Here is a 14,655-nt window from a genome sequence, read left to right on the forward strand (position 1 = left end):
CTGAGGGTTACAATGAGTCAGGCAGACACGATAAAGTTCCTCCCTGCTGACCTGGGGTCAGATTTTTGGAGGAAAAGCAGATTCAGGTCAAATGTGATGCAAAGAGGTGATATGAAATTGGCACAATTTGGAGAGGGAACGTGATCAGATGACGGCTTTGTGAATACAGTTCAAACACTGAAGTTTTTAAGAACATCTGTTGTGGAAGAGGAGCGTCTTCGTCGTTTTTAGCATCTTACAGTTTGACTTTGATTCTGTACAGTTTGAGGCTTTATTTGTGTATGAATTCTACCTCTAAATTAACAAGACATTTATTTTGAAATTGTTACCACATGATTTTGTTCAGGTGCCGTGAACACTGGTGTAGTTTGATGGTGTAGAGCTACACACTGACTGACTAACTGAGCTAAATTTGCCTCTGGTAGTCCAGCCATGGAGGTAAAAATAGTCCTGGTATGAAAAAACCTCCCAGACAATAGTTGTACTTTCCCAGATGTGAGTGTATGACCGCATGGATGAAGACACGATAGCACAGAGCATGTTCACAGCTAAATGTGTTTCAGCACACGTGTCACGCTGCAGGTGAGATGTCTGTAACACCGTATGACACGACAGACTTCATGTTGGTGCTGCTCCCCTCAGGAGCCTCTCTGATTGGCAGATTTTCCAGCAGTGTCCATAATGAACATATAGAATCAACACATGCAGTCTCACAACTTTGCTGAACATGGATCAATAATGACACGGCGAGGGTCAGTGTGTGGGCTTCTGCTGCCTACCTTTAGGGTAGTACGCCCTCTTCAACCCATCGTGGTGCATCCTGGACTTGCGCTCCTCGCTCAGCCGTGGGCTGTGCTCGCCCTGACCACGATGATGATGATGATGGTGGTCCCGACGGGGAAACGTGTGCTCTGAGGCCATCCGGTCCCTCATGACCTTTGCCCTCTCTGACTCCAGGGCGATGGCCTTCTCCAGCAGCGACAGGTTTCCCTTGGCCATGTCAAAGGTCTCGTCCGAGCGGTCAGAGGCCACCGACGTGGTATCTTCGTCGCCCTCCTGGCTGCAGCTGGTTGGATAACCTCTGGATGCTGGGCTCAGCTGCTCCTCCAGCTTCATCAGGTTCGCCATGTCAGAGTAGGTGCGGTCCAGAGACCTGTGCTCCCCCTGTGAACCCTGCAGGCAGCTGTCGTACCTGAGAGGTAAGTCAGGCAGGAAATGACCACCAGAGCAAAATTCGGGAAAAATACAGCAGAAAAGTTAGAAAAGATCCGAATCTGTTCCCACAGCGTTGGAGGTCCTGCTGCACATGTGTCTCACCGACACTAACAGATGGCGTTCGAGCAGAAATGACATATTGAAAACAATTTTCAGACAACAAAAACAACAAAGAACCAGGCTGCTGTTTATCAAGCGTGTCAACAAATGTTTTTTCAATAAATTTTACCCATATGAAAAAATGTGGACCTGCATTTCCACGGACCACGAGTCAACATCCCCTCAAGACTGCCTTGAGACAACTGCATCCCCCCGATCATACTCTAATTTCTCCCATCATTTGGAGGAAGTTTGCAGTATACTCATGGATGTACAGACGATAATCACTGGATTACTCTGACCCTGAAGAAAACTGTTATAAGAAGCATCTTTTTCTGTGATTACTAACCCTGGACGCCGATTCTCCACTCGAGTTTTAACTGTCTACATGAGCTGTGTGTGTTGACGAATCACAGTAACTAACATGACATTATGCATGTTTCTCTCACTTCATACTGTCTTTTTGCCTCGTGTCCCTCCCTCCACACCTCCCTTCAGCTATCCTGTCACCCCCAGGGGAGGCGTGCCTCACAGCTTGAAAAGAGAGAACAGCGCCCTCTAACTGTTTTCTGGCATAAAACCTTTTCCTTCTAATCAGAGTCACAGCAGAAATGTGGGACATTACCATATGAATATGTGGAATAAGCAAAGAGATTTCAGAGGTTACGTACCTGTTGTGCATCATCTGTTGATCTGTCGGGGTTTGGAGTGGTAGGTTGAGGGCGGGGCGTTCGGAAGTCTGCGTCTGCGTCTCGCTCAGTTTACGAGCCAGATCGAAGCACTGGTTCCTCAGACACTCCAGACTGCTGAGACACACCTCCTCCTCGCTCTCATCCTCTTGAAGCCGGACCCCCACACGCCCGTTAGCGTGGCTGCCGTCGTCCACCATGGAACCGTCTGGGTATCCGTCCTCGGGCAGCATGGCGCCGTGGCCCTGCGCCAGGAGCTTCAGGGAATCTACCGTCTCTCTGACTACATCGCTGTCCAGGTCCACGCTCAGTTCTCCCTTCCGGTCCCCCTGATCGCTGCCGTCGTCCTCGTCGTCTTCGTCGTCTTCCCCGGCGCTGTTGGAAGAGTTGCTGTTCATCTCGGACTCGGTCATGGCCTGGTAGGCGGCGTCTTCTGCGATCTTGCCCAGGTTGAGCAGCGACTTGGCGACCAGCTCGTCGTAGTTCTCGTACTCCTCTCCGGTGGTGTTACCAGGGCCGACGGTGCAGCTGTTGTTGTTGTTGTCGTCCTTCAGAATTGGGACGGCCTTTGATTGTCCACTGGATTTGTAGTGGTTCTCTACTGTCAGGACAGAAACAACCAAACCTCTCAGGCTTCACAGTGTCTGGGCATCTAACTGCAAAACCCATCACAGCCAGTTGTACAAATCTGCAGTTTCACGCAGTATTTTGCTTTATAAACGACATAAACAGCAGGTAATTGGTCAAAAAGAGGAAATGGATTCATTTTGTAGATAATGCAACTATCTTCTCATTTATACAATAACAGTCCTGCAGATGAAAAGGAAATGAGGCTCATACAGTCTCCAATAAACTCAGCAATGCTGATGAACCCAGATTCTTCTCATGTATTTCTGAATACATTAGCTGCATCTCTCCCAATTATGATCCACTGTTTACTCACAAAAAACACACAACCCAGAGCTGTGCAGAGCAGCGCCGCTCTCCCTGCTAAGCCTCGCTGTTGATTTTGGGGACAGAGATGGCGAATGAGAGCAGAGAAATTGAAAAGGGAGGCGTGTGAGGTGCTCCGATTCGGGAGCCATAAATATTCTCTGGAGGAGAAGCTGAGGCAGAGCGCATGTGACACGTCCGCCGAGACGAGGAGGCGAACGGGGAGGGGAGGGGAGGGTGGGAGTTAATAACTCAGCAGAGCTCCTCTCCCGATTATTCGTGAAGCGCTGTCAGAAGCGATTGGGGACACGGGGGTGTTGGGGGTGAATCGAGGGAAACGTGGCGGGCGGGAGAGCGCAGAGCATCTGGTCTACCGGAGACTCGGCTCAGCAGCTCTCATCCTTCTCTCCCACTGCAATGCAAGCCAAGAGTGGACACCAGTTTGACCCGGGGCCAGGGCCCCTTTCAGTACTGGGTTCGTCTGTCTGTAATCACCTTTGGCTTTCACGCACCTTATAGGAAAGGTCCCTGTTGACTCTGCTCAAACATGATGGGACGCAAGACTTGAAGACCGTCCCCCCAAAAACTCATCACATTCTCAAACGTCATTGGCTCAGAAACGCGGCCTACGACCTACGTTAACATTTTCCAGAAAAGTGACCCCTTTAATAATGACTGTAATGACTGCAAGAATACAATAATTGCAGTCATTATTCACATGGCCACATGAGGTCATGCGTGTAAATGTTAATGTAAATGATGATGAATAAGTTTTACATGTCATTGTTTCAGTTTTTTCCTCGATAGCGAAATGGCATCGAGCCTGATTATTCATTGTAATTTAACTGTGTCTATTATCTATTGGAGACAACTGACCCTGGATCTGTCATAAATGATGTGGTAAGGCGACCAATGGTACCATTTCATCTGGTTATCCGAGGACTCATGGATGTGTTGTGGTGTACTGTGTGTTACTGTGAACTGCAGCAAAGACCAGCTGGATGCAAACAGGTCACCAGTCTATCACAGGACTGATGCATATTGACTATTCACACCTACTATGGACAATTTGGTGTCACTCAGCCAATTAACCCATCTGAACGCATCTGGACTGTGGGAGGAAACTGCAGCGAAACCCACGCAAACACCCAGCCAGCTGCCAGGTTAAAATCCAGAACCTTCTTCCTGTGCTGCAACACCAACGTGCCACCCCTGGCAAAGACCTCTGGCACACATCTACATACACTGCAAACTCATTTCTGGGTGCACTGGAGTCTGGATCTGATTTTACAATAGTTTAGAGAGACAAGCGATGGATTCCGTTAACCACGATCCTTCCCTTTCCTTAGCTGAGCATGTTTCACCACATTAACAAGCAACATTTACATGCACTACATTTAAACATGTCAGGTCATAAAGAGACTCTGGGAGTCACTGGTCTGACTGTAAACAAGCCTTATTTTTAGGTCACATGGTCATTTTGGAAGCTACCTGACACACAAAGATATGAAAACTCTGAGAAAATGCTGGAAATAAAAAGGAAAAGCCAAAATAGAAAATCAGCAAACTCACCATGCTGACCATTCTGCTCCTCCTCTTCCTCCTCCTCTTGTTCATCTTCCTCTCCCTCCTCCTCCTCCTCCTGCTCTTCCTCATCGTCACCATCCTCCACTTCTTCCTCCTCCTCGTACATCCCCTCCTCCTCTGCTTGCTCTCCTCCCATTGTCGTATCTGCTCTCTCCACCTCTACCTCCTCCTCTTCATCTTCCTCCTCCTCCTCCTCCTCCTCTCCCTGCTCCTCGTTGTCCTCTGAGAACTCGTCCTCCACTTCACCGTCCTCATCTCCTTCTCTTTCCGCTTCGTCTTCTTCCTCGTCCTCCTCCACTACTTCCCCTTGCTCCTTCCCTTCTTCCCCCACCTCCATGGCTTCATTCTCGTAGCTAGCATAGGCGCAGGCGTCCTCCTCCTCCTCCTCCTCCTCCTCCTCCTCTTCCCCCGGGCAGGAGGTGAGGAAGGGCCTCCTCTTGGCAGCTGGCTCCAGTGGCTGTTTTTCCAGAGCCTTCCTCTTCTTGGCCAGCGGGCAGCCGTAGACACTGAAGCGAGACAGAGGGCACATACATGATCAGCGGCCATATTTGTTCTCATATTTACTATTTGATCTTTCGCGCAATTTTATCTTCAACTTCACAGACACAAAGCTCGCTCTTCTGCCGCTACCTGCAGCCAATTTTCAGGTCAAATAAGTCTGAAAACCGAGCCAGTCTGGCAGCACATAAGGGCCAGATCACATTTGATCCTACGGAGCCAGAACACAGCCGAGCGTGCCAACACTGAGCCGTAAACAACCCCATTTGGTTGGGTAGCTTGGTCATATATTATCTTTGGCCCCTCAGAACTATGAAGTGGTTGACAGACAAAAGATCACAGCTGAATGGATGAAGGTCCAAATCTGCTTGATGGAAGCACACTGAGGTCAGAACCTAACCTACATTGTCTTCTTAAAATCATTATATCCTATATGCGATGCTAATTTTGCTAATGTTGGCAGTGCACTATTTTGGCAGTTTGTGCAAAAGGAAATTACTGATTTGTGCTAACAGGAAGTGATGCAGTGTGACACACTTTGAGCACGACCTGCAGATAAAAGCCAGAATTTAAGAAAAGCCACTGTGATTCCAGATCTGCTGTCAAAGGACTATTTAGAATCATCGTTTTTTCAGGTTTTTTGGTCATGTTAATGTCACCGCTTGTTGTCATTGGTTTTGTTTTATCTGTGATTTTCTTTTCTCGAACAAAAAATGTCTTTCTGCCAAAAAAGACCAGTGTCCGATTGTCATAGTTAGAATCAGGAGGGTCATCACAGGGAATGGCTTTGTGTGTAAAGGTCAAAGGTCAACATGCTGTGACTTCCTCTGCTGTGGTCCATGTGTTAAGACACTGCAGTGGATTCCAATTCGCCCTCGCCGAGGAGGAGAATCAGCCTCTAAAAAAACCAAAGCTTATTCAACCAGGGCCTCAATTACGCAAATCCCATTATAGTCATTAACTGTTGGGAAAATTCTGCTTTAATTGCTCCAAAACAGCAAGCACAATTATACACGGCCTTAATGTGGATTTTAAGAAATCAATTAGCGCATTTCCATATGAAAGAGCTTATTTTGTGTTTGGAGGGCGAGTTGGAGGAGGTGACACTGCTTTTCTGACTGAAACTGCTGCGAGTTTGTCTGACAGACCTGCAGAAAAAAACATTTTGACCATTTGAGAATGACTTTTAATCAATGTTATCCTGCCACTGAGCTGCCGTCACAGGAATTATCAAGGCAGTCGGCTATTTATATAAAATTTGAAAACAATACTGAAGGCAGTGAAGCGCCACGAGCTCTTTCATATTTTCACATTTACTGGAGCCAGAAAGTCACAGTTTGCTAAAAGACGGATCAGGAGATCAGGCGAGAAATACAAGCAGCATCCACCACAACAAGCAAATACAACAAAATATACCTCTCTTTAAGTACTGTTCTGTTTGTAATAACAATAGTAACGAACTTAACACTTTAAAAAAAAAATAAGGTACAGGGCACCAGGCAGCAAAAAAGATAAAAGGAAAGGTTAAAAACTAAGCTGGATATTTGAGGCAATACTTAGTCACAGCACCTTGAGCTAAATGCAAACACCAGCATGCTAACATTCTCCCAGAGACAATGCCAACATGCTGACGTTTAGCAGGTGTAATGTTAATCATATCCACCATCGTACTTTAGCATGTTATGATGCTAATGTGAGCTAATTAGCAGTAAATGCAAACTGCAGCTGAGGCTGATGTTAATGTCATTAGTTGGAGACATTGGTTCATAAAGTGTTGAAGAAATGGAAATGTTGACCTGACGATGGTATTACAGGACAAACCATTGCCCCCAGCAACGCCTTGACGGTTCATTCTCTGGTCCATGAATCTACAGTATGCACCAAACTTCATTGGCAATCTATCCAACAGTTCTTGAGGTATGTTAGTCTAGATCAAAGTGGTGGCCCAACCACTAATCCTAAACCGGGTAGCTAACGGAGAAATGCAAACATACAGTCGGCCCCTGAATACGGAAAATTCCAGTGGTCCAGCCATGATGATAAGAGAGCGTTGTTTGGTTTTTGGTGTTTGTCCTGGTTTTGAGAGCCAAATAAAAGCACTTCAGACTCTGAATAATCTAATCACCTCCAATCTGATGAAGAGGTGATGCAAAACCAGTCACCATCATAGCACGACTCATGGTGGAACATATACTTGAGCATCGTCAGCATATTTGTGGAGATGGATGCTGTGTTTCCAAAACATGTTACCCAAGTGGACTGAAAACAATAGAGGACCTTGGATTGAGCCCTGTGGAACTCCACAGGGTGGACTACCATGGAGTGTTTAAAATTAATAATTTATTTAGTAATAATAATTCAGTTTCCTAAATCTAAATCTACTTAAATGGCTATGTAATACATGAAATAACACACAAAGTAATAGGTTAAAATATGTAATACCCTGAACTTAATAATGAATCCTAAATGTATTTTTATTGGTATCATATTTGTAAAAAAAAAAAATATCTAGAACACCACTGCTTCAGAAAAAGATGTGATCCATTATCATTTCTCATCTTAATTATCTTATCATCATTGTTTTCATGTACAGTCTTTATTAAGACGTTTCTGTTCCTTCATAAAAAGGCAGATTCAGTTTCACATAATGTAATCAGTTCCACGAATCTCTTCACCAGATGGCAACACATGATATGTTCGAAAAGCCACTATAGAATCTGAAATTGATTAGAGACAGAGAGAAGATAAACTGTGATTCAAGTCGGTGTCGTTCACCATATAGCACTGCAGCATATATAGCATAACACACACGCATGCACACACACACACACACACACACACACACACACACACACACACACACACACACACACACGCTTCTCTTCTAATGATCCCTCCATCTTTTACCTTATAAGATGTCAGCTTGCCTGTTTGTGTGTGTGTGTGTGTGTGTGTGTGTGTGTGTGTGTGCGTATGTGACCTCAGCCACCTTGCTGTCTCCCGCCAATTAAAATTCCGGTGGTAATTAAAGCAGATCAGAAACGAGGGAATGCTGCAGACAAGGGCGAGAGACTACGCATGGTAATTATGTGGAGGGAGAGAGAGGGGGGTGGGTTCACACATTACATTTTCTCTCCTTACTAAACTGATCTGCTGCAGTCTGATATGATGCAACGTGCCTGATTAGATAGCGTGTATTGAATCGATCGAAGATGTTAACCTGAACTGATTATGATGAGCGGCAGATTGAACACAAGTACAGTCATGGCCCAGATATCGAAAAATTTGTGTGAAAATGTATTTTGATAAATGTATTAAAAATGAGGGCTACACATTCACCATTCCCAGCATCAGATATTCTTTTTGAATGAAGGAAGGAGTAACATAACACCGACTTCTACAGAGAATGTTGTATTAGGAGCAGATTAAGAATGTGAGCACCAATTATCTCTGTTTTGATTCATACTGATAAGCCCCAGAGCTCTTTTTAACACTGCGGACTGTCTTCTAAATCCTGTACGTTTTAATCAGCGCAAGTCATCTGGCGAGGAACGTCTTCATTTTTTAACATTTTTTAATGATAAAATCAGTGAGATACAATCAAAAATTGGTGCCCCTGATTCTTTTATTGATGCCCCCTGCCCCAGCCGTGCTGTTTTATCAAGTTTTATGTCAGTCTCCATAAATGGGCTTTTGATCACTTTGGCGCACCTCAAATGCCCCTCAAGCCCCGCAGATATAATGCCTCCTAAATTTCTCTGTGGGGTAATGGATGTGACTTCCCCTTGGTTGCTCTCAATAATTAACAGTTCCTTATCCTCTGGCCACATCCCAGAATATTTGAAGACTTCCCGTGCGCAACCAAAAAATCTGGCCTCGATCCATCAGAATGCAGCAATTACACACCAATTTCAAAATTAGCCTTTTATTGCAAAACTCCACGAGAAGACTGTCTCCCGACAACCCCTCGAAGCGTAGAGACAAAACATTTATGAATTTCAGTCAGGAATTAGACAGCATCACAGAACTGAGACTGCAAATATTGGAGTGAAAAAAGATGTTTTAAAAGCGGCTCGTGATGGTGGATGTTCCATCCTCGTGGTGTTGTTGATCCCACAGTTCTGACTGAGAGGCTGCAGCACTGGGTTGGTTTATCTGGGAAGGCTCTGAAGTGGTTTTGTTTTTGATTTGACATTGCAAATGTTTTGTTTCTCTTGTTTCTATTTCTATACCATGTCTCCCTTCACACCTCAGTAAATTGTGGAGTCCCTCAGGGGTCGATACTGGGACCAATTTTATTCTTTACTCTATATGTGCTCCCACGTGGCCATGTTATACAAGATTTCATTCCACTGCTGTGCTGATGACACGCAGCTGTATCTCCCAGTAAGGCCAACAAAGACTTCAACCCTCTCCAGTCTTAGAGAGTGTCTAATACTAACTGCCCTTTTGAGAAACACATTAACAAGGTGATTCATTCACGCTACTACCATCTGATAAGATCAATGCTGAATTTAAATGACATTCAAACTATCATTCATGCTTTTATTTCCTCACGGTTGGACTACTGTAATGGTTTATTGTAAATCAATTAATAGACTCAAAATTGCACTAAATGCAGCAGTGAGACTCTTAACAAAACCCAATCAAATAGAACACATTACTCCAATTTTAATGACCTCACACTGGCTGCCCATTTGCTTTGTTGTTAAAGCTCTTCATGGCCTGGACCCCAGAACATATATCTGGACCGCTGTCCCAGTACCAGCCGGTGTGCAGTCTGAGAACCTCAGGCAGGAACCCGCTGACTGTTCCCAGCTCACAGTCTGGAACCGAGTGTTTGCTGTTCGGGTTCCTCGGCTGTGGAATGACCTGCTTGCTATATTAGTATCTGTTATCAAATCATTTTGGAAGCCTTATTGTTAACGAAAGGCAAGGTTTCACTGTACTTTATTCTTTGCATTTAGCTCTATTGCACTGCTGCATTTTAATTAATTCACCCATTGTTTTTCCATTTAATCCTTGGTCTTTTATTTATGTTCTTTCATCATATATTGTTCAGTTTTATTCCTTTTGCTGTACCTGCCTATTTATTAATACTTAACTGTGTATTTATTGTTGTGTTTTATATGTAAAGGACCTTGAAATGTTGGTTTAGATAAGTGCTATACAAATAAACTTCATTATTCATCATTAATATGGGTCTGTGCAGCTTTAATGTTGATAAGCTAGCAAGTTTTCAAGTCTGTTTATAGTGTTACTTTTAGAATAAGTCAGCTCTAAAAGTGCTTAGTCGGCCCAGTGAGAGTGTGGACACATGGAAGACCTTGTAGTCTCTATGAGGACACCTGGAGTCCATTATTATCTCTACATGGACACCTGGCAGCCTTTACATGGACACCTGTGTCTTTGTGACCACCTAGCACTATATTATTGTCTTTATGTGGACACCTTGAGTCCATTGTTGTCTGTACATGGTTTATTATGGTTTCTACATGGACAACTGAGTCCATTTTTGTCTCTACGAGGACACCTGGAGTCAGTTTTTGTGTCTATGTCGACACCTGGAGTCCATTTTTGTCTCTATGGGGACCCATAGTGCATTTCTTTGTATCTACTTGGAAACCTGGAATCCATTCCTTTCACTAATTGGACAGCTGGAGGCTGTTACTGTCTTTATGTGGACACCTGGGAGTCTGTTATTGACTGCGATAGCATGTCACTTTACCAGAGCAGCGAAGATGACTGTGTTGAAATCCACCTTTATGTTCCAAAGTGTGCCTATAGTCAGTTTTGTCCACGGTCAGGTCAGCTTCTCCAGTCACTGAACTGCAGTTGGAGCCTGAAGCATCTGTTCTGTTGCTACGTTACCTGTTCAGCATACCTTGACTGCTTAGAGATATTTTCTGTGCCTGGAGACTTATCAACCACTGGAGTGAGCTCTAAATTTAAACTTTGTTTGCCCATATCTAAAAAACTATCCTCTTCTTGTTAATTCAAGGTACAGTATGTAAGAACTGGCCCCAACTGAAGGTTGTTCCAAACAAAGACAGGCAGCATCTCACCAGAGTACCTGCTGATCATTAAACTCTGACCTTTTAATGCAGCAATTAAGCTCAATTTAGTTCAGTAAAGAACTCAGAAGGTGTACGGCTGTATTGTGCTGTTTAGTGACGACAGGTGTAAGAATATTCCCTTTCTTTGTGAGTTTATTTTGGTTAAAGAGGGAATTGCAAGATGGCGCTGTGCCAGGTGGCAGCCTGTCGCAGCAGCTCCGTCGTTTTCGTTCGTTTTTGTTTATTTCGTGTGTTTTTTCTGTTTCTTTAACTTCTAACTATTATTCCTGTTTAAATTTTTGTTACTTTTTTTTCTAAATAATGGTGTATACATTCAGTGTTTGCCTGTATGTTTAATTGCTACTGCAACAAAATAATTTCCCACATTGGGATCAAAAAAGAAGCAGTCTAAAGTCTAAAGTCTATATATTACACAAAAAAGCTAAAAGAGCTTGTGGAACACAGCATCGTATACATCTCAGAGCTGAGGTGGTCTATGGCCTCTGGAGGTACAGAGTGGTATTACGGGCTAGCTGGTTAGCATGCTAACTTCAGCAGATATCTCTGCAACGCGGCGTCTTCAGCAGAACATCAGAGCTGTTCTTCACACTGTTAATTACTTTGTTAATTTTTGTATGTTTTAAGCTAAAATTCTTACGTACATCTTACATGTTGCACCTTTCTGATTGGCTGAGTCACTACTTTAATTATTCATTCAGAGCAGCAGGTTTGAGATTTTAATGTGATCAAATTTGAAAAAAATGTTCGCGCTTAGTGTCAATGGAGAGAGCGATGCAGGCAGCAGAAATCTCAGCTGCAGTGTGATAATTACATCGAGGTGTGTGTGGTCAGGTGGGAGCATTGCCACCGGCAACGCCACATGCCAACACTCATCGCCGTGGCAACGCTTTGGCACCAACAGACGGGGGTGGGGGGGGTTAGAGGGGGATATATAAGAGATTGGGTGGTGGCAGTGAGGCAAGGGGGGGTGGGGGGGGCAATGTGGGCGACACGATGTTCACATCCTATACTAGTGGTTGCCATGGGAGACAGGCTGCATCCCTCCTGGTCCTCATACTGCAGCATCCGCACAGTGCTGTCGCCATGGTGACATCCTCCAGAGAGATAGAGAGAGGGAGGGAGAGAGAGAGAGAGAGACAAAGAAAGGCAGGGGAGGAAGAAAGAAACGGGGGGGGGAGGCAGTGACTTTGAACCTGACTACACCCCCACCCCCCCAAACCCCCACCCCCACCCCCCACCCCACCCCCACCTCATTCAGCACCATGAACAACACCGACTGTGTCTCTGCTTCAGGAAGTTACAGGTCCCAGCAGGGCGACGAGGACATGTGGAGAAATGCTGTGGAGGCTGGGTCTGGAGTAAGATCAGGTTAGAGGATAACAGGCGAATAAAGGCCGTGTTTGAGCATTTCTTATTCTCAACAAACCCCATGAAGAAAGAAAGAAAGAAAAAAAAAAAAAGGCAGGATCCATGTTTCATGCATGTGATTCAAACTGATTCACATGCTGCGCTCCGTTTCCACACTGCAGTCCATACTGATTCTACAAATCAGCCAGGAGTGAAATCTCAAGACTTACAAGTTTAAATCTCCACTAATCGATATTTTCATATGAACCGCGGGTCAAATAACTCCTCTACAGTATGTGTGATGGGAAAGGGGTCACTCATGGAGGAACATAGCAGAATTCATTGAATCATCACTGAAATCTGCAGCTTCCACTGAGCCCTGCACAGCATTTTAGGGATCACTCCACTGTACACTGCCTGGCCGGCATCAAACAGCAGGCAGACGGAGCTCAAGACCAGCCGGTGAAGAAAGACGTTTAACCTTTCTCCACATTATGTCACGCGGTGGTCGCTTTTAATCTTTCCTCATACTCGAGTTAGGCCACCAGTTCCAGTCTTTGCACTAAGCCAGACGAAACACATCCGGGAGGCATCTGTGCAGCGGTCACTCTGGGAAAGACACGCATGTCAAATAAAGCAAATAAGATATGGTTGATCAAAGCCTGCTGGAGTCGCAGGGAACTTCCAAACTGTATGGAGGGAATAAAAAGGAAACTGAGTGATTGTGCAGATAGCGTGTTCTCCCTCTCTGTGTGTCTTTGTGAAATCAGACGTTTGTGTACTGTACACTCCTGTGATCAGCTGATGATTAACTGATTAAGTGATTCAGCCGTTGTTTTCCCCAGAGAAGGAACCATCAGACGACCTACTTCTCTCTCTCCCTCTCTTTTCTTTCTCAGTCTCTGTCTGGCTTCATGTGTCTCTACCTCCGTCTTTCCTTCTCTGTCACGTTTTCACTTCAGTCGTTTGGCGGCAGGATTATTGATCAGAGAGGATGAAGGGGAAAACTTGTGATTGTTACTGTTATTTCCGATGTCAAGAAAGAACTTTGAGCCTCAGCTTTTAAGTAAAACATGTATGAGAAGTCCTTTGAATGCTCAGAAAAATGGTAATTTGTACAAAGACAACTGGGCAACTCCCTCCGCTCATGAAGATCACGTGATGTGATCGAGAGCTCTGGAAAACCGACCACATGGACCTTAAAGCGAGCTTGTTTTCTCAAAGGAAAGAACAGGTTACAGCTCGGTTTAAACTGTCCGTTCAAAGCCTGCTGAGGCGAACACTTTGGGTTGAACACTTAAACTCTGTGACATGAACCTGTTTTTGTTGTGCTTTTAGGATTGTGATCCATTTATGGTCCATAACTATAAATCAGAAGTCATATGGACTGGAAGGCATAGCCTAACTCTCGAAGCTAAGCTAGTCTTCGGTTCAGATGGACGTTTGGGATTCATGGATTTAGATTTTGGATTTCTAAACATGAGGTTCTTGTTGTGTCTTTTGAGCTCTTGGTTTGGGTTTTGAATTTCAGGTTTTTCTGAGGTTTGGAATTTGGGTTTCTTGGCTTTGTAATGTTGTGTTTGCCATTCCAGATCTTAGGTTTTGGTTCCATCAAGCAGGACTGACGTGAAGCAGTTCACTGACACCCGTTCATAAAACTGCCGTCAGCGGCCTCTGACAGAAACATTAAAGGCTCGGCCACACTAGAAAGTGGTCCAGGGAAATCCACGCATGTGTCCTTGCGGGATTTTTTCTTCCTAGAAGCTTGGTGTCGTATCTGGCGAGCTAACTGCTAACACACTAGCAAGCCGGAAACATGGTCGCGGTTGTCTGTCACAACAGCTCTTTCAGCTTCTCTCTGTTTTCTTTGTATTGTGCTGTTTACTCACACTGGCTTTTTGTTCTCAGGATTGTACATAATTTCATTCAGTTAGAGTTATTGAAGAGGGAGAAAAGCTCTCTGATGCATGCTCGTTAGCTCAATTACTAATGGGACAATAAGTTCACACAGTTTATTTAACAGACTCCTGTCTCATGACTGGCTGTAAACCAAAAGTCTGTTGTGGAGCAGTTTATGCTCAGACACATGAGATGTGTGCTGACACGCAGCTAATTAACCCTGTTTGCTTCCTCTGTTTTGGCCTCTCAGAGGTCAGCAGTATGAGGAAGACTTGCTATTGGTCAGAGGACAAATTCTAGTGTCAACGTTC

General features: G+C 44.6%; 1 protein-coding gene across 10 annotated transcripts in view; it reads right to left on the bottom strand.

The window, feature by feature from the left end:
- myt1la (myelin transcription factor 1-like, a) overlaps window positions 1-14,655 on the bottom strand; it is a 62,631-nt gene that overhangs the window by 26,951 nt on the left and 21,025 nt on the right. For all 10 annotated transcript variants that reach the window (XM_076757055.1, XM_076757057.1, XM_076757052.1 and 7 more), the window contains 3 exons: window positions 4,509-5,029; window positions 1,986-2,604; window positions 780-1,192 (listed from right to left, as the gene is read on the bottom strand). In XM_076757055.1, the coding sequence (XP_076613170.1) occupies window positions 780-1,192; window positions 1,986-2,604; window positions 4,509-5,029 (1,553 nt within the window). The remainder of the gene's footprint in view (window positions 1-779; window positions 1,193-1,985; window positions 2,605-4,508; window positions 5,030-14,655) is intronic.

The sequence above is a fragment of the Chaetodon auriga genome, chromosome 18, assembly GCF_051107435.1.
Source record: "Chaetodon auriga isolate fChaAug3 chromosome 18, fChaAug3.hap1, whole genome shotgun sequence".
Classification (NCBI taxonomy): domain Eukaryota; kingdom Metazoa; phylum Chordata; class Actinopteri; order Chaetodontiformes; family Chaetodontidae; genus Chaetodon; species Chaetodon auriga.